Source organism: Coregonus clupeaformis, chromosome 8, assembly GCF_020615455.1.
Source record: "Coregonus clupeaformis isolate EN_2021a chromosome 8, ASM2061545v1, whole genome shotgun sequence".
In the NCBI taxonomy this organism is placed as follows: domain Eukaryota; kingdom Metazoa; phylum Chordata; class Actinopteri; order Salmoniformes; family Salmonidae; genus Coregonus; species Coregonus clupeaformis.
The window spans coordinates 57,009,197-57,035,764 of record NC_059199.1 but is presented as its reverse complement, the minus strand read 5'-3'; the positions used below and the strand labels follow the sequence as shown (position 1 = coordinate 57,035,764).

The window sequence follows — 26,568 nt, the reverse complement described above, 5'->3', positions numbered from 1 at the left end:
AATATGCCATTTAGCAGACGCTTTTATCCAAGGTGACTTACAGTCATGTGTGCATACATTTTTACGGTAGGGTCACAGAAGATAGCCATATTTGGTAAAAGACCAAGTCCATATTATGGCAAGAACAGCTCAAATAAGCAAAGAGAAACGACAGTACATCACTACTTTAAGACATGAAAGTCAGTCAATATGGAACATTTCAAGAACTTAGAACGTTTCTTCAAGTGCAGTCGCAAAAACCATCAAGCGCTATGATGAAACTGGCTCGAATGAGGACCGCCACAGGAATGGAAGATCCAGAGTTACCTCGTCAAAAGTTTGGACACACCTACTCATTCCAGGGTTTTTCTTTATTTTTACTATTTTCTACATTGTAGAAAAATAGTGAAGACATCAAAACTATGAAATAACACATATGGAATCATGATTCTTCAAATAGCCACCCTTTGCCTTGATGACAGCTTTGCACACTCTTGGCATTCTCTCAACCAGCTTCATGAGGTAGTCACCTGGAATGCATTTCAATTAACAGGTGTGCCTTGTTAAAAGTTAATTTGTGGAATTTATTTCCTTCTTAATGCGTTTGTGCCAATCACATTTCAAGAACTTAGAAAGTTTCTCCAAGTGCCGTCACAAAAACCACCATTCGCTATGATGAAACTGGCTCTCTTGAGGACCGCCACAGGAATGGAAGACCCAGAGTTACCTCTGCTGCAGAGGATAAGTTCATTAGAGGTACCTCAGAAATTGCAGCCCAAATAAATGCTTCACAGAGTTCAAGTAACAGACACATCTCAACATCAACTGTTCAGAGGGGACTGTGTGAATCAGGCCTTCATGGTCGAATTGCTGCAAAGAAACCACTACTAAAGGACACCATAAAGAAGAAGAGACTTGCTTGGGCCAAAAAACACAAGCAATGGACATTAGACCGGTGGAAATGTGTCCTTTGGTCTGGAGTCCAAATTGGAGATGTTTGGTTCCAACCGCTGTGTCTTTGTGAGACGCGGTGTGGGTGAACGGATGATCTCCACATAAATAAATCACAGACAGTGTCACCAGCAAAGCACCCCCACACCATAACACCTCCTCCTTCATGCTTTACGGTGGGAACTACACATGTGGAGATCATCCGTTCACCCACACCGCGTCTCACAAAGACACAGCAGTTGGAACCAAACATCTCCAATTTGGACTCCAGACCAAAGGACACATTTCCACCGGTCTAATGTCCATTGCTTGTGTTTTTTGGCCCAAGCAAGTCTCTTCTTCTTTATGGTGTCCTTTAGTAGTGGTTTCTTTGCAGCAATTCGACCATGAAGGCCTGATTCACACAGTCCCCTCTGAACAGTTGATGTTGAGATGTGTCTGTTACTTGAACTCTGTGAAGCATTTATTTGGGCTGCAATTTCTGAGGTACCTCTAATGAACTTATCCTCTGCAGCAGAGGTAACTCTGGGTCTTCCATTCCTGTGGCGGTCCTCAAGAGAGCCAGTTTCATCATAGCGAATGGTGGTTTTTGTGACGGCACTTGGAGAAACTTTCTAAGTTCTTGAAATGTGATTGGCACAAACGCATTAAGAAGGAAATAAATTCCACAAATTAACTTTTAACAAGGCACACCTGTTAATTGAAATGCATTCCAGGTGACTACCTCATGAAGCTGGTTGAGAGAATGCCAAGAGTGTGCAAAGCTGTCATCAAGGCAAAGGGTGGCTATTTGAAGAATCATGATTCCATATGTGTTATTTCATAGTTTTGATGTCTTCACTATTTTTCTACAATGTAGAAAATAGTAAAAATAAAGAAAAACCCTGGAATGAGTAGGTGTGTCCAAACTTTTGACTGGTACTGTATATATATACACACACATATATATATGTGTGTGTATGTATGTGTGTGTGTGTGTGTGGGGGGGGGGGGAGAAATAGAGAGAAAGAGTCTATTTTAGGATACAGTACTGACCAGAGTGTTTTGGGAACGGGACAGAGATTCCAGGATCTCATCCACGATACGGTCTGAGAGGAAGGACGCCATACTGAGCTTCACTTCACTGTGTGACAGAGAGGAGAACATGAGCCAGATACTACCTCTCTACTACCAGCACTGTATCAAGACTGGGCTGCACATAGTTACAGACTATGTTACAGCAGTTTTCTGAGAGTGACGTTTGCGTACATTGCACGGTTATCAGCTAAGGCTATGTGACATAATCATAATCAATTATTTCACTAGGTCTAGCACATCTTACACAGAGCAGATCACAATGAACTGATTCAGTTTGAATTCACATGAACTGATACCGTCTACATTTGAAATGATTTACCCCCACCGCCCTTATCTGTTGAAGTTTACTTGTGACGGGCACAAAGCAGGTAATGTCCGGGGTCAGCAGGACTACCATTGGACCAGACCCCAGCGTGAATCTTTGTTTTTGGAGATATTATTGTTTTGTAGTTGTTTTCCTCTCCTTAGTTGAATGCACTTGTTGTTAGTCACTCTGTATGAGAACATCTGCTAGCTATCTTGACCAGGCCCGTCTTGACCAGGTCCTGTGGTGATCACCTGATCTTGTTGATGATGTCGACTCCTGACTGTTCCAGTAGTGTGGTGGTGATGAAGCTACAGGGGACGGTCATCCTGCCTGCGCCGGCCTTCATCAGCTCCTGGTGCAGGTTGCTCCTCATCATCACATGGGGACAGAGGCCTTCAGCTGTGTCAACCATAGACTGCAACAACGTCTGGATCAAAGAGAGAGAGAGAGAGAGAGAAAGAGTGGGAGAGAGAGAAAAGAGGGGTTGGCAAGAACATTGCGCTAGCTTATGTCAAATTCACAGTTGCTGCAAGGCCTAGGGCAGTGTCAAATTGCATAGTTTTGTTCATGCCCAATCACACGCACACCTGATTCAACAACTCGATTAATCATCAAGCACATGACCAGTTTAAATCAGGTGTGGACTTGTGTGGGACTAGAACAAAAACATCCAACTTCGAGGACTTGAGAATCACTAGACTATGTTATTCACTAAGATAAATCAACACCAAAAATATCTAGTTTGAAAAATACTGTTAAAGACATTTCGCATTTACTGCTGTGTTGACTGTTGCGTACCTGTAGCTGCTCATCCATGACCTTGGCCATCTCTCCTGCCATGGACTCCAGCTTGTCCTGAATGGGGCCGCCCATGCCACCAAGAGAGCCCCTCACGTGGTACAGGTTGGGCAGCAGCTAGATAGATGAACAGGGTATGGAAGATGGGAGAAAAAAGAGAACAAGAGGGGAAGAGGCAAAAATAGATGACTGTTCTCTTTTCTCATCTAAACATTTGAGTTTGAGGTTTCTCTTTTTCTGTATTCTTGTATTTCAAAATGTTATTTAACCAGGATGTCCCACGTAGAGTTTGATATTAATGTTTACCCTGTCATTTTTGTCTCTCTAGATCAAGGTTTGTTAATCCACGTTCTATCACTTCTGCGTTCATACTGTATGTTCTAGCGGTTCTATGAGAACAATATGTCTGGTTCTCAGCTCACTCTTTTGGAGTTCCTGGCATCCTTCATGAGGTTCTTGGCCACCTTCATGTCCTCCTGGATGACGTCGGTCTCTGTGTACCTCAGGGAGTTCAGGTGGTCCTGCACCTTTACACAGATCATGTCCATCATCTGGAGCAGCAGAAGGCAGGAGGGGTCAGAGGTCATCAGAGGACGTAATATTTTATTTATTTTTATTTTTATTTTAGTAATGTAATGGTTTATGGTCATTCAACATTTAAAAGACGTAGTATGTAACTTTAATTTCTCCAGTGGAAACTCAATGTACTATTAACATTTATCCAAAAAGTGCAGAGACCAATAAAAGTTACAGATCAAACAGATTTAAACAGACGGGTCACCTGTTGTGTGGTTGTCGTGACAATGCCTTGCTGGAGCCGGTAAGCTTGCTCTTGGAGGTATTTTCGAGTCTCGTGGTTCCTTAGGAGATACTGCTCCATCTGCAGGGTAATTGATTTGAACAGATTGATACAAATAAATAAATAAATAATAATATCTAAGAATTGTTTTCATTCATACAGATAGCCTGGAAATGTGACCGTTTTTGCATTCAACACTGCTATCGATGCCTTGTTATCAATGACAATTGCCATCAATTCTGTCATCAGTTAATATCCACCATGCAGACAAATGTAAACTTTGACCTTTAGTAGGGCGTCCTCTGTTTTCTCAGGGCTGGCCTTGAGGGCCTGGGCTGCATCGATGATGGGGATGGGCATGAAGCGGATGGTGTGGTTCCTGAAAGAGACAGAGAGGGTAACAGTACTCTATATGTAGCTAAGTGTATGCCTACTCACATATCCTAACCAAAATATCCATGTGAAGAAGTGCAGAGGAGTATAAATGAATAGAATAAATTGTGACACAGATACATACTTTTCTAGAGCAGCTGCCACATCCTGGAGGCCTTGTAGGCTGACATTGTTTTTGTCCCACATAACTGTCCTGTACAAACGCATAACAGATGACAATGAAGAACAATAGAATACAGTAGAATCAATCTTATGCAGTATTGGAAGTTGGCGCAGTTGACCCTAGTGGATCTCTTCTTGAGTCATGACCTCTCACCGGAGCTTGGTGTTGATCTGTAGGGCCTTGGCCAGCATCTTGGCCCCCATGTCTCCCATGCCGTTGCCACTGATGTCCACCCGGATCAGGCTGGTGTTGCTGCCCAGAGCGTTCAGCACGATGGAGAGATCTCCCTTCAGCTTGGAGTCGGCCAGGGAGAGGGACGTCAGGGGCTAAGTGACAAAGAGGTTAGTTGAACAATGGTAATGAAGGGTTAGACAAATGTTGATGCTAAGCTGTTATGGCTAAGTATCACCATAAGAGCTGACTCACCGATTCCTCCTCCTGTATCATGTGCACCAGGTTGTCTAAGACTTGAGACAAATTTCTGTGGGAAGACATGCACACTTTGTTACATTCCAGACAGAGAGGACGCTACAAACAGCAGGATATTAAAGTGACAGGTTAATAAAAAAGTAAGTCCCGTACTTGGACTTGATGTTATTGAAGTTCTTGCCCAGTGAGAGGTGGCGGATGGAGCGATTTTTGGCCAGCCACACCAAGAGAGTGGTCAGGTCTGAATCCAAACCTGAGCATCATATATAACACAATATTAAGTCAAAATCAAGGTATACAACGTTCAAAATCAATACAATGTCTACTCAGGCCTCACCGTTGTCTGAGATGTCCAGGCTGGAGATGTTGGGAATCTCAGCTATGCAGCCCTCCAGAATCTGAGAGCCTCCAGATCTTAGCTGAAGTAATAGAGAGAAACAAAAACAAAACATTTAGAGAAAGGATAGCAATTGCAATCAGGATAATATCCATACATGTATTTTGGTGATGCCATTCAGGGTACATAAGTAAATAACGTTAAGTAATTCAGAACATCAACCCAAATAATAAAGGGGTTTCAAGACATTTTATTTTAGAATTTGATTTCAGAGTAGACTTCCCCTTTAATTTCTCCCTCAGAGATTCAGGTAAGTGTGCCAGGGCCAAGGCAGTAGTTCAGCCTCTTACCTCAGAGCTGCTGAGATCCAGTGACACTTCACTGAGATTAGGATTGCAGCCAAGACCTAGTAAAAGTGCTCTGAGGAGAAAGAAACTCATTCAAGCTCAACCGACTTCTTTTCTATTCAGTTAAATGACTAAAGCAGGCTGAAGTATGCAGGCGGTAAAGAGTTGGTGTGGTTAGACTGCTTTCTTGTTCACAGCAACTTTAAGTAAATGTCTCTATACTACTTACTTTTTCTTTTAAAAATTAAGCAAAAATACTGTATACAAAAATAATAATACGCTGAATGTCAACGACTTCCTGTCTAAAAGATACATCACTAACCATTTATAGACATGTACATTTTCTCCAGGAATATTCTCCAGTTTTCTATATCATATTTTCATTCTTGGTGTAATACACTTAAATGGAGCAAATGGCATAAATGGAGCAGACTGCAAGCTCACTTGAGTGCCTCCAGAGGGAGTTTGGTTCCAGATAGGTTGACACTGCTCAGCGCCAGTGCTGTGCCAAAGAACTGCTTGAAGGAATGCGGCACATCTTTACTTCTCCTGTGGGTTCAAAAAGAATACCAGCACACTTTGAGACACTTTGAGCAGTATATGACACATGGACATAGAAAGCAACAGCAACTATTGAGCGACAGGCTTATTTTAGCATAAGCAAGAGATTTTGTTGTTGTATGGCTCACCTGTGAGAGAAAACGCTCTTAGACATGTTAAGCACTGAGAGGTGCTTGAGAGAACCTCGTAGAAGTGAAGTGCAGACCTGGAAGACAGGAGTTGAGCATCTGAATAACATGGACCAGTCAAGTCACATCACAGCTTTTCTCCAAACTCACAGTCTAGGGAACTACAGACAGTATTTTACAAAATGGACTGGCCATTTGCATAGCAACAAATATAACAACAAGATCCATAAATATAACTGTATAAAAAGCTAATCGTTTTTTTTTCAATTGATAATAGTGATATTAAAAGCAGACGGTATGATACTTATAAACAGTGCTCACATGACGTCCGAATATGCCATGTTCACTTTCATTGCATATTATTACAATTAAACTAATCTACTTAATGTAGATTATTGATTATGTTTAGAATATCCATGTAATGTGCCCATAAAAAGGGTTAAAGTCCCATTGTCCCATCATTGCCTAGCGATAGCAGTGTGAATTTTTCTTAGGATTGGATGAGGGTTCACTCACTTGGTCCAGACAGCAGTCACTGTTGGACAGATCCAGAGTTACTAGACTGTTAGGTTGACCCAGGAAATTGTACAGATTCTGTGAATAGCGTCAGATAAATTATGAAGAGAACAACAGAAAATACTGAGTACAATGAAGGGGGAATTATGTCTATGGAATACACTTAATATTTCAAATTCTATTTCACACCATTTCTGTGTCCTGTGTGAAAAATATATGAAAGCCAGGACAGAACATTTAAGATTTTGATGATGTTGCCAATACAACACTGATCTAAGATCAGTTTTGCACTCCCTCCCCTTATTATTAAGATTAGGCTTTGTGGAGTGTTAGCTGATCTGTGCCTAGCAACTTCTACCAGGAGATGTACATACTGAGAGATCGTCTCCTCGGAGTGAGTTCCCACAGAGGTCCAGGTGTGTGATGGTAGTGGGGACAACAGGGTTGGCACTCAGCGCCTGGGCAAGACTGTTAACCCCTGACAACACATACACAGGAAGTTCAGAGGAAATGACATAATACATGATATTTGTCAAGTAAATTGGTTATGAATTTACAATACCTTTTTGCGATATGGAAGTCTTTGAAAGGTTCAAATGCTTGAGACCCATTGGGAGTTTGGCTAGCTGTGCACTGAGAGCAGATAGACCTAGAAAAAAAAAGTGCATTCCTAACTTATGAACAAACTTAAACCTCTCATGAACTTGAAGCTTTGAGACACAAATTTGGCCATTGAGACGATCCATGCCAATGTAGGACAGAATACTAGAAGCTAGAATTCTAGATTAGTGCAGTATCCTATATATCTAATCATTGAATATCACTGAATATCATTAAATAGAAAGAAAAAAAAATTTCTGCAGGGAGTTTGTTGTACCCTTGTCCTCCAGGGAGTTGTTTGTGAGGTTGAGGGTGTGAAGGACAGAGGCAGGGTTGTAGGCCAGAGCGTTGGCTAGCTTCTGTGCGAAATCACTGTGAAAATATAAAGAAAAGACACAGCTCTACATAATCCCCAAAACACTCCTTACCCCAGGATACTTCAAATTGTTACTATCTTGGAGTATAAAGAAAAAGGAGCACTCTGTTTCTGCGTAAATCTGATAGATTTATTGACGGGACAAAAAAAAACAGGCTTACGTTTCAGCATGAATCGCCTTCATCAGAGCCTATTGCAAACCTAGTGTTTGTTTGTCCCGTCAATAAATCTATCAGATTTACGCAGAAACAGAGTGCTCTTTATTCTTCCGGATAGACACCAGTTGAAGTATCCTGGGGTAAGGAGTGTTTTGGGGATTTTTAAGCCCCCTTTTTCGTTTGGGCTGGGTTGAAGCGCGTTTGGATATACCTTTTTTACACAGCTCTACATAAGTTCTCTCAGGATTTTCGACATGAAGTGCATTTCTGATAATAGTCAGAATCATGTGTTTATCTAATGTGTGAGCTTGCTCCCTTAGCTTCACACTGGACAGCATGCATGGACTGTGGCTGCGTTCGAGAGCAGGATTCATTGTGAAACTGTGCGTGTGTGTGTTTGTGCGTGTGTGTGTTTTGTGTGTACACCCGCATCTGTGTGTGTTGGATGGTGGATAAGATAAAGCCTGTAGAACATATTACCAGTGCTTAGTGCTCACCTTCTGAGACCGGCATTCTCTAAAACCAGCTCCTCTAAGCGACTAGAGCGGGCCACAACTCGCAGGATTTGTTCACACACATCTGTGGACTGCAAGGAAACACTTTAGTGTGAAAAGTAGCAAGCTCAGGCTTGTGTAAACACAGATGCATAACTTACTGTACAAAAACAAAAACCTTTAAATGCATAAACACACACACACGAATGCAAACACACAAGGACAAATGCCACATGTACACATTCACACACACACCTCCTATGACTAAGTATCAGCAGCAGTCACACCATCCCTGACTAATAAGCGCTTGTTGACATCTCATCCTCATGCCTCCTCTCTGCCTGCCACCACCAGAACACACACTCCTTTATATACACAGCTGTCCTCTTCCTGCTGTGGCCAGTGTGCCCTTTACAAAGTGTGTTCAGCCACACTCGGAGGATAGTGGAAGTTATATAATAAAGAATGGTTTCAATAAAAATAAGCACTTATTGAAAGTCTTACAATGTATTATAACTGCATCATAATTAGTGCTGAGTGATTAGTGCTTTTTGAGGTCGGTTAGGTTTCGGTAAGATTATTAAACATTTTCACGGTTTTCGATTCCGATATATATATATTTTTTTACATTAGATGCACTATGTATTATGTGGGTTGAACAACACAGAATAAAACAATTAATAAAAGTCCCATGATGGTAGTGACAGCCCATTACGGCTTATCACTTATTAACATTACTTTACTTTAACATATAGAGTACAAATCAAAGGTTTGGACACACCTACTCATTCAAAGGTTTTTCTTTATTTGTACTATTTTTCACATTGTAGAATAATAGTGAAGACATCAAAACTATGAAATAACACATATGGAATAGTGTAGTAACCAAAAAAGTGTTAAACATATCAAAATATATTTTATATTTGAGATTCTTCAAATAGCCACCCTTTGCCTTGATGACAGCTTTGCACACCCTTGGCATTCTCTCAACCAGCTTAATGAGGTAGTCACCTGGAATGCATTTCAATTAACAGGTGTGCCTTCTTAAAAGTTAATTTGTGGAATTTCTTTCCTTCATAATGCGTTTGAGCTAATCAGTTGTGTTGTGACAAGGTAGGGGTGGTATACAGAAGAAAGCCCTATTTGGTAAAAGACCAAGTCCATATTATGTCAAGAACAGCTCAAATAAGCAAAGAGAAACAACAGTCCATCATTACTTTAAGACATGAAGGTCCGTCATTACTGACAATTTCAAGAACTTTGAAAGTTTCTTAAAGTGCAGTCGTAAAAACCATCTATGATGAAACTGGCTCGAATGAGGACCGCCACAGGAATGGAAGACCCAGAGTTACCTCTGCTGCAGAGGATAAGTTAAATAGAGTTACCTGCCCAAATAAATGCTTCACAGAGTTCAAGTAACAGACACATCTCAACATCAACTGTTCAGAGGGGACTGTGTGAATCAGGCCTTCATGGTCGAATTGCTGCAAAGAAACCACTACTAAAGGACACCAATAAGAAGAAGAGACCTGCTTGGGTCAAGAAACACGAGCAATGGACATTATTGGAGATTTTTGGTTCCAACCGCCGTGATTTTGTGAGACACGGTGTGGGTGAACGGATGATCTCCGCATGTGTAGTTCCCACCGTAAAGCATGGAGGAGGAGGTGTTATGGTGTGGGGGTGCTTTGCTGGTGACACTGTCTGTGATTTATTTAGAATTCAAGGCACACTTAACCAGCATGGCTACCACAGCATTCTGCAGCGATACGCCATCCCATCTGGTTTGGGCTTGGTGGGACTATCATTTGTTTTTCAACAGGACAATGACCCAACACACCTTCAGGCTGTGTAAGGGCTATTTTACCAAGGTGAGTGATGGAGTGCTGCATCAGATGACCTGGCCTCCAATTTTTTTAAATTTTATTTCACCTTTACCAGGTAAGCCAGTTGAGAACAAGTTTTCATTTACAACTGCGACCTGGACAAGATAAAGCAAAGCAGTGCGATAAAAACAACAACACAGAGTTACATATGGGGTAAAAACAAAACATAAAGTCAAAAATACAACTGAAAATATATATACAGTGTGTGCAAACGTAGCAAGTTATAGGCTATAGTGCCAAAATAATTACAATTAGTATTAACACTGGAATGATAGATGTGCAAGAGATGATGTGCAGAGATACTGGGGTGCAAATTAGCAAAATAAATAACAATATGGGGATGAGGTAGTTGGCTGGGCTAATTTCAGATGGGCTGTTTACAGGTGCAGTGATCGGTAAGGTGCTCTGACAACTTATGCTTAAAGTTAGTGAGGGAGATAAGAGTCTCCAGCCTCAGAGATTTTTGCAATTCGTTCCAGTCATTGGCAGCAGAGAACTGGAAGGAATGGCGGCCAAAGGCGGTGTTGGCTTTGGGGATGACCAGTGAGATATACCTGCTGGAGCGCATACTACGCTCCAATCCCCCGACCTCAACCCAATTGAGATGGAGTCGGACGGCAGTGAAGGAAAAGCAGCCAACAAATGCTCAGCATATGTGGAACTCCTTCAAGATAGTTGGAAAAGCATTCCAGGTGAAGCTGGTTGAGAGAATGCCAAGAGTGTGCAAAGCTGTCATCAAGGCAAAGGGTGGCTATTTGAAGAATCTCAAATATAAAATATTTTGATTTGTTTAACATTTTTGTGGTTACTACATGATTCCATATGTGTTATTTGATAGTTTTGATGTCTTCACTATTATTCTACAAGGTAGAAAATAGCAAAAATAAATAAAAAACCCTTGAATGAGTACATTTGACAGGTACTGTATATTACATTTGTTTTATTTGATGACTATCATTTCATTCCAAGTCATCATCTAATCTCTATAGACCTGCTGCCTATGCTGTCTGACAAAATCCCTATTTTAGTACTTCTTCAAAGTATAGTGAACAAAAATATAAACACAACATGTAAAGTGTTGGTCCCATTTTTCATGAGCTAAAATAAAAGATCCCAGAAATGTTCCATACACACAAAAAACATATTTCTTTCTGATTTTGTGCACAAATTTGTTTACATCCCTGTTTCTAAGCATTTATCCTTTGCCAAGATAATCCATCCACCTGACAGGTGTGGCATATCAAGAAGCTGATTAAACAGCATGATCATTACACAGGTGCACCTTGTGCTGGGGACAATAAAAGGCCACTAAAATGTGCAGTTTTGTCACACAACACAATGCCACAGATGTCTCAAGTTTTGAGGGAACGTGCAATTGGCATGCTGACTGCAGGAATGTCCACCAGAGCTGTTGCCAGATAATTAAATGTTAATTTCTCTACCATAAGCTGTTGTTTTAGAGAATTTGGCAGCACGTGTAACCAGCCTCACAACCGCAGGCCACGTGTAACCACGCCAGCCCAGGACCTCCACATCTTGCTTCTTCACATGCGGGATCGTCTCAGACCAGCCACCCGGACAGCCGATGAAACGGAGGAGTATTTCTGTCTGTAATAAAGCCCTTTGGTGGAGAAAAACTCATTCAGATAGGCTGGGCCTAGGTCCCCAGTGGGTGGGCCTGGCTCCCAAATCGGTGGGCCTATGCCCTCCCAGGCCCACCCATGACTGCGCCCCTGCCCAGTCATGTGAAATCCATAGATTAGGGCCTAATGAACTCATTTCAATTGACTGATTTTCCTTATATGAACTGTAACTCAGTAAAATTATTGAAAATTGTTGCGTTTATATTTTTGTTCAGTATAAATAAGGCATACTTTTATGACTGCTGAATAGCAAATATCAAATCACTTAGATCATGCATTTTCAGGTAGAGATCCCTCGTGAAGCAACCATTTCTCAATTCTTCTGTTTCTTCTCCCTCTCTCCGTGTCTGCCCCACACTAACCTAACATTGCAGGCGTAAAATAAACCCCACACAGCCCCACACAGACCAGACAAGTAGGCGTGCAATGGATTATGGTCATTGTAGTTAATTATCACGTTTTCTGTGTGAAACTATGTAGAATATTGGCCTGTTGGAAAATACAACTCCCTACTACATCGCACAGTTCGGGCTTGATCTGATTTATCTCTAGAGAAACTTTGCTAAAAAATGAATGAAATGGAATTAAAATAATTGAACCGACGTTGGTCAATTATTTGTTATAAAATACGAAAAATGATCGACATTTAAGTTAATCGCCCAGCACCAATCATTATGCATTATACCTACAGTACAGGCTTTAAGTAAAGTGTTACCACACTTTCATTTAACTTCAACCTTTCTTCAAGAGTGGCATGCATGTTTCTCCAATTAATATACTTTTCCCCTTCATAAATGTAACATAAAATGGAAAATGTCACCAGCATAGTTCAGTATGAAATGTACCAGTTTGTAGTCCTTTGTGGAGAGCTTGGTGAACCATTGGTTATACTCCAGGACCACAATGATGGCCACCAAATCTCTGGAGGAGAAGTAAACAGCATTGATTATCAAAAATAGAATGGTATAAAGACACTATTGTTCACACAATGTGTACATTTGGCAGCAGTGAAATAAGGAAGTGAAGGTACCTGTTCTCAAGATGTACAAAATCCTGTAGGTTTAGTTCTCTGGTGTCCTGGGTTAGATAGATTGTGTCCACATCCTGTTTGGCAACGTGGAGAGACATGCCCAAGATGGGAATGATTCAAACAATGGCAAAAGTAGCGCTGATATAGCTAAAATAACTGACAGGATGTAAAGCCAGGTCAGAATATTTCAAGAAAGACCATGTTAGGCATCTGTGCTAAAGTTTCCGTCCACATGAATGGACAGTCAGGCTACTGGAGCTCCATGAACTACCCCCCGCTACACTATGATCAAATTAGCAATAGTAACTGAAATGGAAGGAGAAAAACATACTAACCCACTGCACCTCCTCTCTGAATGGCAGACCCAGCTGGTCACAGAGACACCAGTACATGTGGGAGAAACCACCTACGAGAGAATGAGAGGGTGAATACAGAAAGTCAACTATGTTATAGCTGGGATTTTTGTGAAATATGTTCTTTATTATAACGTTACCACATGGCCCTAGGTCTGTGGTGGCCTGGTCCTCCCAGAGAGACTGTAGGGCGGCCGTCCTCTCAGGAGGCTTCAGGGTCAACTTCTTCATCACCTTCCTTCCACAGTGCAGGGGACACACCACAAAATGTCACTTTACCATGTCACCCCACAGGACACACCACACACTGTCTATTTACCATGTCAACTTCTGTCACTCTATCATGTCAGTGCAGAGGACAAAACATACACTGTCACTTTATCATGTTGGACATGAGTAAAGTGAGAGTAGGTGAGTGACCGACTGACTGAGCAAGTGAATGAGTACACAAACAAGTGTATGAGTACACAAGTGAGTGAATGAGTAAGTCACTAATGTATGTGCTTGGATGAGTGAAAGAATAATGAACTGACAATAAAGACAGTAGCAAAGAGAGAGTGACAGAGTAGAGGGGACCTACACTGGGGACAGGCCTGGACAGATCCTGTGTAGACAGGTCCCAATGTGGGCCACCACCTCATCCACATCCTCCACAGAGCCAAGCTTCAGGGACAGCTGGCCTCGGTCATACTCCAACAACAACTGTAGGGGGCGCAACACACAGTGTCAACTGATACTGTCTGTAACATGTTTGGTTTGAACAGAGGTTGTTTCATGTTTAAAGCCAGGACTATTTTACCTGAGTGGGCTTGTTACTAGTGATCCCCTGTATATCCAGGTAATTGAAGGTCTGTTCAATCTGAAACCACAAAACAACAAATGAATCTGCACTATACTCTACCAGAAATGGAAAGAAAGGTATGGAATCACTAAACTGTGGACAATGACATCTTTAAATCAACATCTGAAAATGTTGGAAAACATACAGATAAAATCAAAAACATGTGAGGCACACAAGGACACCTGGACACTTGCTCTTTCACAGCTGTAAAGCCAACATAGACAGCCACAAAGTACAAAGTCACAAACAAGCACTGAGATACACTACATGACCAAAAGGTATGTGGACACAAGCTCGCCGAACATCTCATTCCAAAATCATGGGCATTAATATGGAGTTGGTCCACCCTTTGTTGCTATAACAGCCTCCACTCTTCTGGGAAGGCTTTCCACTAGATGTTGGAACAATGGAATCAAGTCCCTGCAGCATTTAGCCACAAGAGCATTAGTGAGGTCGGGCACTGATGTAGGGTGATTTGGCCTGGCTCGCAGTCGGCGTTCCAATTCATCCCAAAGGTGTTCGATGGGGTTGAGGTCAGGGCTCTGTGTAGGCCAGTCAAGTTTTTCTACACCGATCTCGACAAACCATTTCTGTATGGACCTCGGCTTTGTGCACGGGGGCCTTCCCCAAACTGTTACCACAAAGTTGGAAGCACAGAATCATCTAGAATGTCATTGTATGCTGTAGTGTTAAGATTTCCCTTCACTGGAACTAAGGGTCCTAGCCCGAACCATGAAAAACTGCCCCAGACCATTATTTCTCCTCCACTAAACTTTACAGTTGGCACTATGCATTGGGGCAGGTAGCGTTCTCCTGGCAGCCGCCAAACCCAGATTCGTCCGTCGGACTGCCAGATGGTGAAGCGTGATTCATCACTCCAGAGAACACGTTCCCACTGCTCCAGAGTCCAATGGCGGCGAGCTTTACACCACACTTACACCACGCTTGGCATTGCACATGGTGATCTTAGGCTTGTGTGCGGCTGCTCGGCCATGGAAACCCATTTCATGAAGCTCCCGACGAACAGTTCTTGTGCTGACGTTGCTTCCAGAGGCAGTCTAGAACTTGGTAGTGAGTGTTGCAACCGAGGACAGAACATTTTTATGCACTACGCGCTACAGCACTTGGCAGTCCCGTCAGCTTGTGTGACCTACCACTTCGCGGCTGAGCCGTTGTTGCGCCTAGACGTTTCCACTTCACAATAACAGCACTTACAGTTGACCGGGGCAGCTCTAGCAGGGCAGAAATTTGACGAACTGACTTGTTGGAAAGGTGGCATCCTAGTACGGTGCCACGTTGAAAGTCACAGCTCTTCAGTCAGGCCATTCTACTGCCAATGTTTGTCTATGGAGATTGCATGGCGGTGTGCTCGATTTTATACACGTCAGCAACGGGTGTGGCTGAAATAGCTGAATCCACTCATTTGAAGGGGTGTCCACATACTTTTGTATATATAGTGTAATGGACAAACTCCAAAATAGCCCCCCCACCCCCACCCCACACACACAGCTGGCAGGATGACAGGGGAGAGGGAAAGGAGGTCAAACTAATCCAGAGCTGCTATCTTTCTGATGCTAGAGGACGGGCTGAAAGAGAACAAACCTCCCCCTCCAGCTGTTAAAACCCTCCAATGTCTTTGCTCGGCACCCAAAACTCCAAGGGCAAGATTTACTCCCAGGAACAACTGAGCCTCTGTTTTACACAGAGTGTATAATAATCCAAACACTATTTTACCAGGATACAGGAAAACGAATGCTAAACACTTTAGCCTGTTGGTATAATGCTTTATGTATAACTTGTAATAAGCATATAGCATAGTGTTACCAAAATCACCGCCTCAGTGTTTTACCTTTCCAGAGGTTACGAGTAGAAGACTAAAATACACCCAAAAGAGGAAATAGCATGAATACTTTTAGGGCTCTGCAAATAGTGTAACTTCTCTTCTTTTTTTGAAAGTGCATGGGTTAATGACTAGCAATTGAAGAAGTACAGTGGCTTCAGAAAGTATTCCACACCCCTTGACTTTTTACACATTTTGTCATGTTACAGCCTGAATTGAAAATTGATTACATTTAGATTTTTTGACACTGGCCTACACACAATACCCCATAATGTCAAAGTGGAATTATGTTTTTAGAATTTATTAAAAATCAAAAGCTGAAATGTCTTGAGTCAATAAGTATTCAACCCCTTTGTTATGGCAAGCCTAAATAAGTTCAGGAGTAAACATTTGCTTAACAAGTCACATAATAAGTCGCATGGACTCACTGTGTGCAATAATAGTGTTTAACATGATTTTTGAATGACTACCTCATCTCTGTACACTTTGGATGGTGTATCAATACACCCAGTAACTACAAAGATACAGGCGTCCTTCCTAACTCAGTTGCCCAAGAGGAAGGAAACCGCTCAGGGATTCCACCATGAGGCCAATGATGACTTTAAAACAGTTACAGAGTTTAATAGCTGTGATAGGAGAAAACTGAGGATGGATCACAACATTGTAGTTACTCCACAATACAAACCTAATTGACAGAGTGAAAAGAAAGAAGCCTGTACAGCAGTGGTCGATCTCCAAAGCATTTCTACTTGATCGACAAACATTTCTGTAAAAAGCCCAATGATAAGGCCTTGCGTTCCGATTCAGCTGCCCTGCACGCCAGGTAGGTGAAGTGTTCCGATTTTGAACCATTTCATGTGTCTGAACTCTGCCTTCCCAGCGGGCCCGGAGAGCAAATTAAGTGCATTATCGGCCTAACACTGGCCAATCGGATAGCTCACATTACCGTGTCAGCAGTATCGTAGCAGGCGTAAAAGAAAGCTCCAGCAAAGTTGATGATGTTCATAAGAGTAACAACATTAATTTGTGCATGAGGCAGAAATAATGCGGTGCGACTCGAGTTTCGCCATCAACTGGAAGATGGTGTCCCTTTTTGGTCATTGTCAGCGGAGGAAAGGGAGCGGAGGGATGTTGAGAGGCGGACACTCAGTCTGCTGCTCTCTCCCTCTGCTGAGACTGACCATCAGATGCAGGCACTATCAGACCAGTAAAATAAAAAGCTAATTATTTAAATGTATGCTCACTCAGCTGTGCCTCGCAAGTAATACAACAACTGATCTATTACCAGTATGGTCATATATATATTTTTAAATGGTCTGAACAACAATGCATTGGCAGGGCATTTCAAGCAAAGCCAATATCTGGTGATTATGTATTGGGCCTATAGCCCACTGCACAAACCTCATTGCTACTGTACTGTTTTTAATAGGTTAATGTTGCGTAGGCTTACACTTTTTAAGTCATGTTAAAAACAAATCTGAGCGGTAGATCTTGGGTTGCATTTTGATCAGAAAGTGATCTTGACTCAGAAAAGGTTGGTGACCACTGCTGTACAGAATAAAAATATTCCAAAACATGCACACACAAAAAAAGTGCCAAAGAAATGAACTTTATGTCCTGAATACATTTTGCAATTTAGTCATTTAGCAGACGCTCTTATCCAGAGCGACTTACAGTTTGTAAGTGCATAAATTTTTCATACTGGCCCCCCGTGGGAATCGAACCCACAACCCTGGCGTTGCAAGCGCCATGCTCTACCAACTGAGCTACAGGAGGGCCAGTATGAAAAATACAGTGTTATGTTTGGGGCAAATCCAACACAACACATCACTGAGTACCACTCTTCATATTTTCAAGCATGGTGGTGGCTGCATCATGTTATGGGCATGTTTGTCATCGACAAAGACTAGGGAGTCTTTTTTATGATAAAAATAAACAGAATAGAGCTAAGCACAGGTAAAATCCTAGAGGAAAACCTGGTTCAGTCTGCTTTCCAACAGACACTGGGAGACAAATTCACCTTTCAGCAGGTCAATAACCCAAAACACAGTATTGCTTACCAAGACGACATTGAATGTTCCTAGGTGGCCTAGTTACAATTTGGATTTAAACATGCTTGAAAATCTATGGCAAGACTTGAAAATGGCTATCTAGCAATAATCGGCAACCGACTTGACAGAGCTTGAATAATTTTTTTAAGAATCATGTGCACATTTTGTACAATCCAGTTGTGCAAAGCTCTTAGAGACTAATCCAGAAAGACTCACAGCTGTAATTGCTGCCAAAGGTGATTCTAACATGTATTGACTCAGGGGGTTGAATACTTACAGTTGAAGTCGGAAGTTTACATACACTTAGGTTGGAGTCATTAAAACTCGTTTTTTCAACAACTCCACAAATTTCTTGTTAACAAACTATAGTTTTGGCAAGTCGGTTAGGACATCTACTTTGTGCATGACACAAGTAATTTTTCCAACAATTGTTTACAGACAGATTATTTCACTTATAATTCATTGTATCAGAATTCCTGTGGGTCAGACGTTTACATACACTAAGTTGACTGTGCCTTTAAACGGCTTGGAAAATTCCAGAAAATTATGTCATGGCTTTAGAAGCTTCTGATAGGCTAATTTACATCATTTGAGTCAATTGGAGGTGTACCTGTGGATGTATTTCAAGGCCTACCTTCAAACTCAGTGCTTCTTTGCTTGACATCATGGGAAAATCAAAAGAAATCAGCCAAGACCTCAGAAAAATAATTGTAGACCTCCACAAGTCTGGTTCATCCTTCGGAGCAATTTCCAAATGCCTGAAGGTACCACATTAATCTGTACAAACAATAGTACGCAAGTATAAACACCATGGGACCACGCAGCCGTCATACTGCTCAGGAAGGAGATGCGTTCTGTCTCCTAGAGATGAACGTACATTGGTGCGAAAAGTGCAAATCAATCCCAGAACAACAGCAAAGGACCCTGTGAAGATGCTGGAGGAAACAGGTACAAAAGTAGCTATATCCACAGTAAAACGAGTCCTATATCAACATAACCTGAAAGGCCGCTCAGCAAGGAAGAAGCCACTGCTCCAAAACCGCCATAAAAAAGCCAGACTACGGTTTGCAACTGCACATGGGGACAAAGATACAAAGTACTTTTTGGAGAAATGTCCTCTGGTCTGATGAAACAAAAATAGAACGGTTTGGCCATAATGACCATCGTTATGTTTGAAGGAAAAAGGGGGTACTTGCAAGCCAAAGAACACCATCCCAACCGTGAAGCACGGGGGTGGCAGCATCATGCTGTGGGGGTGCTTTGCTGCAGGAGGGACTGGTGCACTTCACAAAATAGATGGCATCATGAGGAAGGAAATTTATGTGGATATATTGAAGCAACATCTCAAGACATCAGTCAGGAAGTTAAAGCTTGGTCGGGGTCTTCCAAATGGACAATGACCCCAAGCATACTTCCAAAGTTGTGGCAAAATGGCTTAAGAACAACAAAGTCAAGGTATTGGAGTGGCCATCACAAAGCCCTGACCTCAATCCTATAGAAAATTTGTGGGCAGAACTGAAAAAGCATGTGCGAGCAAGGAGGCCTACAAACCTGACTCAGTTACACCAGCTCTGTCAGGAGGAATGGGCCAAAATTCACCCAACTTATTGTGGGAAGCTTGTGGAAGGCTACCCAAAACGTTTGACCCAAGTTAAACAATTTAAAGGCAATGCTACCAGATACTAATTGAGTGTATGTAAACTTCTGACCCACTGGGAATGTGATGAAAGAAATAAAAGCTGAAATAAATCATTCTCTCTACTATTATTCTGACATTTCACATTCTTAAAATAAAGTGGTGATCCTAACTGACCTAAGACAGGGAATTTTTACAAGGATTAAATGTCAGGAATTGTGAAAAACTGAGTTTAAATGTATTTGGCTAAGGTGTATGTAAACTTCCGACTTCAACTGTATCTAATCAAGATATATTAGTGTTTTATTTTTCAGAAATCCTTTACAAATGTTAAAACATTTCTTCCACTTTGACATTACCGAGAATTTTGTGTAGATCGTTGGCAAAAAATGACAATTAAATCCATTTAAATCCCACTTTGTAACACAACAAAATGTGGAAAAGTTAAGGGGTGTGAATACTTTCTGAAGGCATAGTATTTGTAATTCACCACATTCAGAAATGCACAGTCCAAAGATTGCAGTGAAGTAGTTGCAGTTACTGGTATTCGTTAACCAGTACATTACCGCCCGGCACAAGTGAGCAGGTCCCACCATATGCCATGACATGTGATATGTTACCCACAATGCAGCTATGAACACGCAGCCTGTGGGAAAGAAAAACAGTCAATGCTTTCTGAAAAACCTAAACCTTAAGGGAGAGAGAGATAGAGAGAGTCAAAAAAGTTAAACAGAAATTGGAGAGAGATCTGCAGAGACTTGCTCATTGGGCCAGCCACTGCACCAGAGAGAATTCCAGAAGTGCTCCTCAAAAACAAGCGGGAGCACGCTCTGAGATTGACTAACCAAACATTCCCAAGGAGGACCGTCTGGGATGACTGGGGGCGGGAGGAAGACAGTCAGTCTAATTGAATTTCCTAAATACATCCAGACAGAAGTCATCCCACTCACTCAAACCTCTACTTACTATGTGTCGTAATGGAGTCAATTCCCTGTCTGTCATCATTACATCATTAGACAGTACATAAAAAGGGAGTTGGAGTGATTTCAACTTCACAAGAACTTAATTGGCCTTGAGTAATATTGATATTAACTCTCGTAGCATTTTGCACAAATGTAGCACCATGCAGTACACTAGTAAACTCGTGTTTAAGCTTCTGTGGGACGCAGCTATTTGAGCTATAGGAAGATCAGGATATGCAATAACACATAATCAAACACACACACACACAGTGTCTCACATGTGCATGTACACTCTCTCACTCGCACACACGGCACACTTCTCCTTACCTTGGTGGGGACCCTTGCAGTAAGCAGAAAGGCCCGATGGGATGCCAAAGCCTGTAGAGAGAGAGAGACAGATCAGAGAGACGTAACGGAAGTCAACAACTGTACAACTAGAACTGGACAGCCTTTCCACCAGCGGTTTGCAGCTGTTATTGTCTAGAAGGAACATAAATATAAACTGTAGAGCCAAGTGAAAGAGATCTGGAGTTGGACCAAGACATTAGGGACATACGTAATTAACATTGTCTCTTATCTTTGCTATCATTTCTGTGTTTTAAACCCTTCTATTCTTAACAACACTGGTGCAAACTCAATTGAAATCACACTGTGGTAGCTAACTCATTTCTAGAGACATGCAATAGTATCATGCTACAGGTAAATACACAGTTATAGCCGAAAGGAGAAAGAGAGATAACTGTCTGTGGACCAGAAAGCTGTGGTATGTGTTTTTTTTTTGGAGTGAGGTTACTCAAGGCCAAATATGAGCATTGACTGTGGCTATGTGAGCCAATGGCTGGGTGTGAGGCAGGAGACCCCACCCCTCTCTGCTCTGGACAATCTGTTTCAGATTTGTATTGTATTTTACAGTATCTCAGGTGTAAAAGAGGGGGAGGGGTATTGTATGTTCACACACACTTAATCACATAACAGTTCTTACAGGTAAGACCCACTTATCCATTGTGTCTTACAGATAAAGACTGCTCAACCAAATTTTGACCATTGAGTTTGGCCGATGAATATACATCTCTATTCTAGCAAGGCCTAAGAATGTGCCAATATGGTGGGCTGTGTTAATCAGTGTCTGATGCTATCAGTCTGTGCCTGTGGGGAAGTGTTGTGTCAAGTCAAGACAGGAGACAGTGAACATACATACCACTAAATTGTGGAACTTTACAAAGAAAATAGAACCCCAGAACCTACCGTGTGTCCAATAGGGCCCCAGAACCTACAGTGTGCCCATTTCACACTGAACTCTAAGGAAGGACAACTTTCCAGAAAATGACATGCTTTCAAATGTGATGTGGAAAATGGTATAGAGTTTCATGAGTTGAGAACGGGTATTTAGAGTAATGAGTCAGTTATATCCTCGTTATATTAAGTGTTTAAAATCAGTTGTCAACATTTGTCCTTTTTATGAACTAGGAAACACATAGGTGTTTCAGAGTATCTTCCAAAGCTAGTCAGCTGCACATGTTCTACAATTAAAACAGAACCTTGTTTATATCTGTTTACTCTTGAGGGTGGTACAGCAAACATTAGCGTGCCAAGAGTGTCCAACAAGCTTAGTTTTTTAAACCCCTACACACACACACACACTTTGTTATACGTTGTCTGCTGAGTAATATTCTTACACACACACACACACACACACACACACACACACACACACACACACACACACACACACACACACACACACACACACACACACACACACACACACACACACACACACACACACACACAGGGTTTAGAGACATGCAGTTACATGAAACAAGATAGGCCCATATCCAATAGTAGACCTACTCCTACACCACCTTATCCATTGTTCTTCCTCTTACACAATAATACACTGAGACTGAGGGCTCAAATGTCTTTTGAAAGTAGGGTCTGAGGCTTTTCATGTCTTTGCTGGCCCACAGCTTAGAGGAAAGGGTTAAAGGATGATGAAGTTGCTGAGTATGAGGTGAGACTGAATAGTGTCTGTATACAGGGCTGTATTCATTAGGGCATGCAATGGAAAATGAAAAATAGTTTATTATTCTGTAAGTGGGGCGGCAGGTAGTTTAATGGGTAAGAGCGTTGTGCCAGTAACCGAAAGGTCGCTGGTTCTAATCCCCGAGCCGACTAGGTGAAAAATCTGTCGATGTGCCCTTAACATTTACATTTTACATTTTAGTCATTTAGCAGACGCTCTTATCCAGAGCGACTTACAGTTAGTGAATGCATACATTATTTTTTTTCCTACCCCCTGTGGGAATCGAACCCACAACCCTGCCGTTACAAACGCCATGCTCTATCAACTGAGCTACATCCCTGCCGGCCATTCCCTCCCCTACCCTGGACGACGCTGGGCCAATTGCGCGCCGCCCCATGGGTCTCCCGGTCGCGCCGGCTACGACAGAGCCTGGATAAGCTTAAGCAAGGCACTTAACCCTAATTGCTCCTGTAAGTCGCTCTGGATAAGAGCGTCTGCTAAATGACTAAAACGTAAATGTAAGTGTTCTTGGGTATTTTGAAAGGCGCAAATAAAATGTCTTATTATTGGACAAGTCCAGGTAGTCCCTCCCTGTTTTACTCTGTTTTTTTCCATTCAATGCCTATTGAACACGGCCCAAGGCATAGGGTTAAAGAAGATTGGCTTGCAACACTGTAGAAATAATTTTGTTTGGAAAGAGGCCGAAGTGACTCTGGTCCTCCTTGGGTTTGATGGAGGCAACTGATATTCCAATTGAAACCCAATACGTTTTGGCTATCTTTTGAAAGTGCTCTGAAGCTGCTAACAAAATTGAGACAGTTGCGGAGGTTCATCCTGTAACATTTAAAATGTAACATTCAACCAACAAAATCCAATATTCTGCATACAAAGCAACAAGTATATTACTCAGCAGACAACAAATTGTTTCAGGAAGTCAATACATTGATTTCAGTCTATCAAGTCCACAGAAAGTGGTGAGGTAGTGTTTCAAACGTTCTATTGTCAAACAGTCGACTGCAGGTCTACTGTTATGTGAATGAGGCACAGGAATTAGGTTTTGCTGAGAAACATGTAAACCTTGAGAGAATGAGGAAACACTGGGGTGCTCGGAATGACAAGTTGATGTTCTCCAACATAGAAGGGTTGTGCTGTGTCTGCACATTTAACGCTACATTTAGAGAACTGCACAATGAGAAACCAATTATATGGGGGCCTAGAATGCAGGCCTGATGTCTTACCAGAACTCGGTTCTCCAGTTTGTCACCTTTGACCTCCAGTTTCACCCTCTTCTTCAGGGTGAGCTTGATCTTCCCTCCCACGGCATCTCTCACACTCTCTAGGAGGAACAATTGGAAGATTAACACTGATACGATCATGCTATCATTTCCTCTAGTGCATGTTCAGGGCTAGGCTTACTGGAGGCCTTTACAAATTCCAAAATAACTCTAATGCCTGGCCTGGGAAATCATGAATAACAGAAGCAGAACGTTTTCTGAAATGCTTTTTGATAGGAAAACAACCCAATTTAGGATCCACTTTGCCTGCATTTAGGTGTTTTTTAACAGTTGTATCAAGAGTGGACCTAATGTCCGTTTCATAATCACTACACTCAAAAACCTCATAAGTATTGAAAATACCACACAGTCCAAAGACAGTGGGTTTCCCCCAGGCCATATGGCAGTGCTAGGGAGGTTAGTAATTCAACATTGGTGCAATTTCTTCTCCCATGTAGTAGCAGTCAGAATAATATTATTGCTTAATTTCGTGCCCAACACAGCTTTAACCAGCTTCGGCCTCTTACTGGTTTCATGATTCTGTTGTCAAATTTATATTAAGAGGGAAGCCAGATGCCAACCAGGAAAACAGCTGAGGGAGGGACTGATTTGTTTTGGTGAGGCACCTCTAATTTTTTGTAGTCTTGTTTTTCAGGGAATCCTGGCAAGAGTGGGGGAAACTCTTGATTACATCACTCTGGAATTCTCCACACTCTGGACATGAGGTCATCAACTCAGATCAAAACATTTACAGACAGGGAGATTTCCAAACACGACCCAGACTGCCATCTATTTATGTATCCACAGTTCTCTGAAACTTATGTCTGAAAACAGTTTTTTGCAGTTATCATTTTCGTGGTGGTTCCATAACTTGATCAGTGTCCATTCTCAAAACAAAAATACAACATTTTGAAATTACTGTGAGGAAAACTCTGAGGAAGAAATCTCATATGGCTGTCTGGGCTTGTTGTATGTCTTGTGTTTTCCATATTATGACAATGGTTCATCCATACATTAGTCTATCCTAGAGGAGGCCTGTGTCATCCCATTGGTGTCATCACAGTCTGAGGGAATTTCTCAAGACACACCTCCAGTTCTTCTCCCCAACTTTGTGTCCAAAGGTATGTGGCAATCAGGTGCAGCTCGAAAACTTGAGAAACAGCTGACATTTAAAATGAAGGATTCTAGTCATTTTAGGCAAAATAAATTACATTACTGTTAAAAAGTGTCTTACCCAGCAACTCGTTAGGAAAATCCGTATCTTCTTCAGTCATGTTTAATAATTAGGAGAGTTGTGTGGAGTTAAAAAACCACAACGACAAAGACTAAGCACGACATGGATTAAAATGTAACGTTAAAGTTATCCACCTACGAGTAACGTTAGCCTAGTCCAGTTTCTTGACTACCTGGGGTCGTTTTGTTTACTTTCTCCATTCATCCTCGAGTGCGTCAGAGCAATGTACCTTTTGGAGCTCAAGCTCCAAAATGAACGAATAAAATGACATGAGAAAATTGAAGACAATGTTTTAATGCTAAGGACTATCCTACTCTGCGAGTCCGTTGCAAAAATAATAACATACTTTCAGTGAACTCGTGAATGATCCCTCCCTCCTCAAAAAAGGTAGGCTACTCACGGAAGTCAAGTAGGGAAAAATGTGACACCTGGTGGCAGGGCCGGCCCGCTCATTAGGCAGGATTATGCCCCGTGTACAATAGCACGCGGTACCGCGCGGTGAACACCGATTCCCATTCATTTTCAATGGAAGGAAAGCGGAGAGGGCGGGGGAATTTTGGGCGACGCGAAGTTAAACTTTTTCCCAACTTTATGTGCAAATCACCAGCGGCGACCGCTGGGCGATGACCAATCATATCCAGTGGTTCCCATGACAAATTTGAGCTATGTGACCCAAGGCTGGAGATTTTCTTCACTAATGATCACTGACAAAAATACTAGGATGAGAGCAAATGTAATTATTGGGACATCAATGGTTACACATTGTAACTATGCAATAGACTACAAACATGATTTAACTAGTTAAAGGCTGATTTGTAATTCATATATATATATACAGAAACATAATTTAAAAAACAGTACACTACACTTCCTATGCATCATGTAAATACTCTAAAACCGGTTCATCTCACTATCTATTTTCCTTCATCTGCATTGATCTGAGGACACAGGATAGGTGTAGTATTTCATCAAATGAGAGACTTAATTTCAACCAGTAGAGAATGTGAAACGCTTTATTGAAATAAGTTAATTATCCAAGTGTTATAAATACATAATACATGCATTATAAATATTATAATTGTAATTTATATTCTAAATACAAGTTAAATCTGTACTTCAATGCACATCTGGTGTGCATTATAAAAACAGAGGAAGAAAGAGGAGGTGGGTAGAGATGTGTAAGAAAGAGTGTAAAAGACAGAATGGGAAAGAGGTAAGAGGTAAGAACAGAGGAGCAGGGAAGGCAGCATATGATTAATGAATTACAGTGCTACCCTAATATTCTCTCAGTTCATCACAATTACATAATAGTGTCTCTAGCGGTGTCTCCTAACAGCCTTGGGCCCCCAGTTGACCCGAAGGTTATCTTAAGAGCGGGTGAG

The 26,568-nt window shown here is 41.7% G+C and overlaps 1 protein-coding gene across 4 annotated transcripts in view; it reads right to left on the bottom strand.

The window, feature by feature from the left end:
• LOC121571998 (F-actin-uncapping protein LRRC16A-like) overlaps nt 1-25,542 on the bottom strand; it is a 42,144-nt gene extending 16,602 nt beyond the window's left edge. For all 4 annotated transcript variants that reach the window (XM_045222095.1, XM_045222097.1, XM_045222096.1 and 1 more), the window contains exons 1-28: nt 25,187-25,542; nt 23,917-24,014; nt 20,983-21,033; nt 14,125-14,184; nt 13,906-14,027; nt 13,466-13,563; nt 13,308-13,378; nt 12,973-13,046; nt 12,788-12,863; nt 8,417-8,505; nt 7,663-7,757; nt 7,348-7,434; nt 7,160-7,263; nt 6,786-6,863; nt 6,270-6,346; nt 6,025-6,129; nt 5,584-5,653; nt 5,234-5,315; nt 5,050-5,149; nt 4,894-4,948; nt 4,621-4,793; nt 4,429-4,497; nt 4,197-4,290; nt 3,894-3,992; nt 3,535-3,663; nt 3,113-3,229; nt 2,566-2,741; nt 1,966-2,053 (exon numbers count right to left, since the gene is read on the bottom strand). In XM_045222095.1, the coding sequence (XP_045078030.1) occupies nt 1,966-2,053; nt 2,566-2,741; nt 3,113-3,229; nt 3,535-3,663; nt 3,894-3,992; nt 4,197-4,290; nt 4,429-4,497; nt 4,621-4,793; nt 4,894-4,948; nt 5,050-5,149; nt 5,234-5,315; nt 5,584-5,653; nt 6,025-6,129; nt 6,270-6,346; nt 6,786-6,863; nt 7,160-7,263; nt 7,348-7,434; nt 7,663-7,757; nt 8,417-8,505; nt 12,788-12,863; nt 12,973-13,046; nt 13,308-13,378; nt 13,466-13,563; nt 13,906-14,027; nt 14,125-14,184; nt 20,983-21,033; nt 23,917-24,014; nt 25,187-25,226 (2,577 nt within the window). In that variant the 5' untranslated portion in view covers nt 25,227-25,542. The remainder of the gene's footprint in view (nt 1-1,965; nt 2,054-2,565; nt 2,742-3,112; nt 3,230-3,534; nt 3,664-3,893; nt 3,993-4,196; nt 4,291-4,428; nt 4,498-4,620; nt 4,794-4,893; nt 4,949-5,049; nt 5,150-5,233; nt 5,316-5,583; nt 5,654-6,024; nt 6,130-6,269; nt 6,347-6,785; nt 6,864-7,159; nt 7,264-7,347; nt 7,435-7,662; nt 7,758-8,416; nt 8,506-12,787; nt 12,864-12,972; nt 13,047-13,307; nt 13,379-13,465; nt 13,564-13,905; nt 14,028-14,124; nt 14,185-20,982; nt 21,034-23,916; nt 24,015-25,186) is intronic.
• Nucleotides 25,543-26,568: the final 1,026 nt, after the last annotated feature.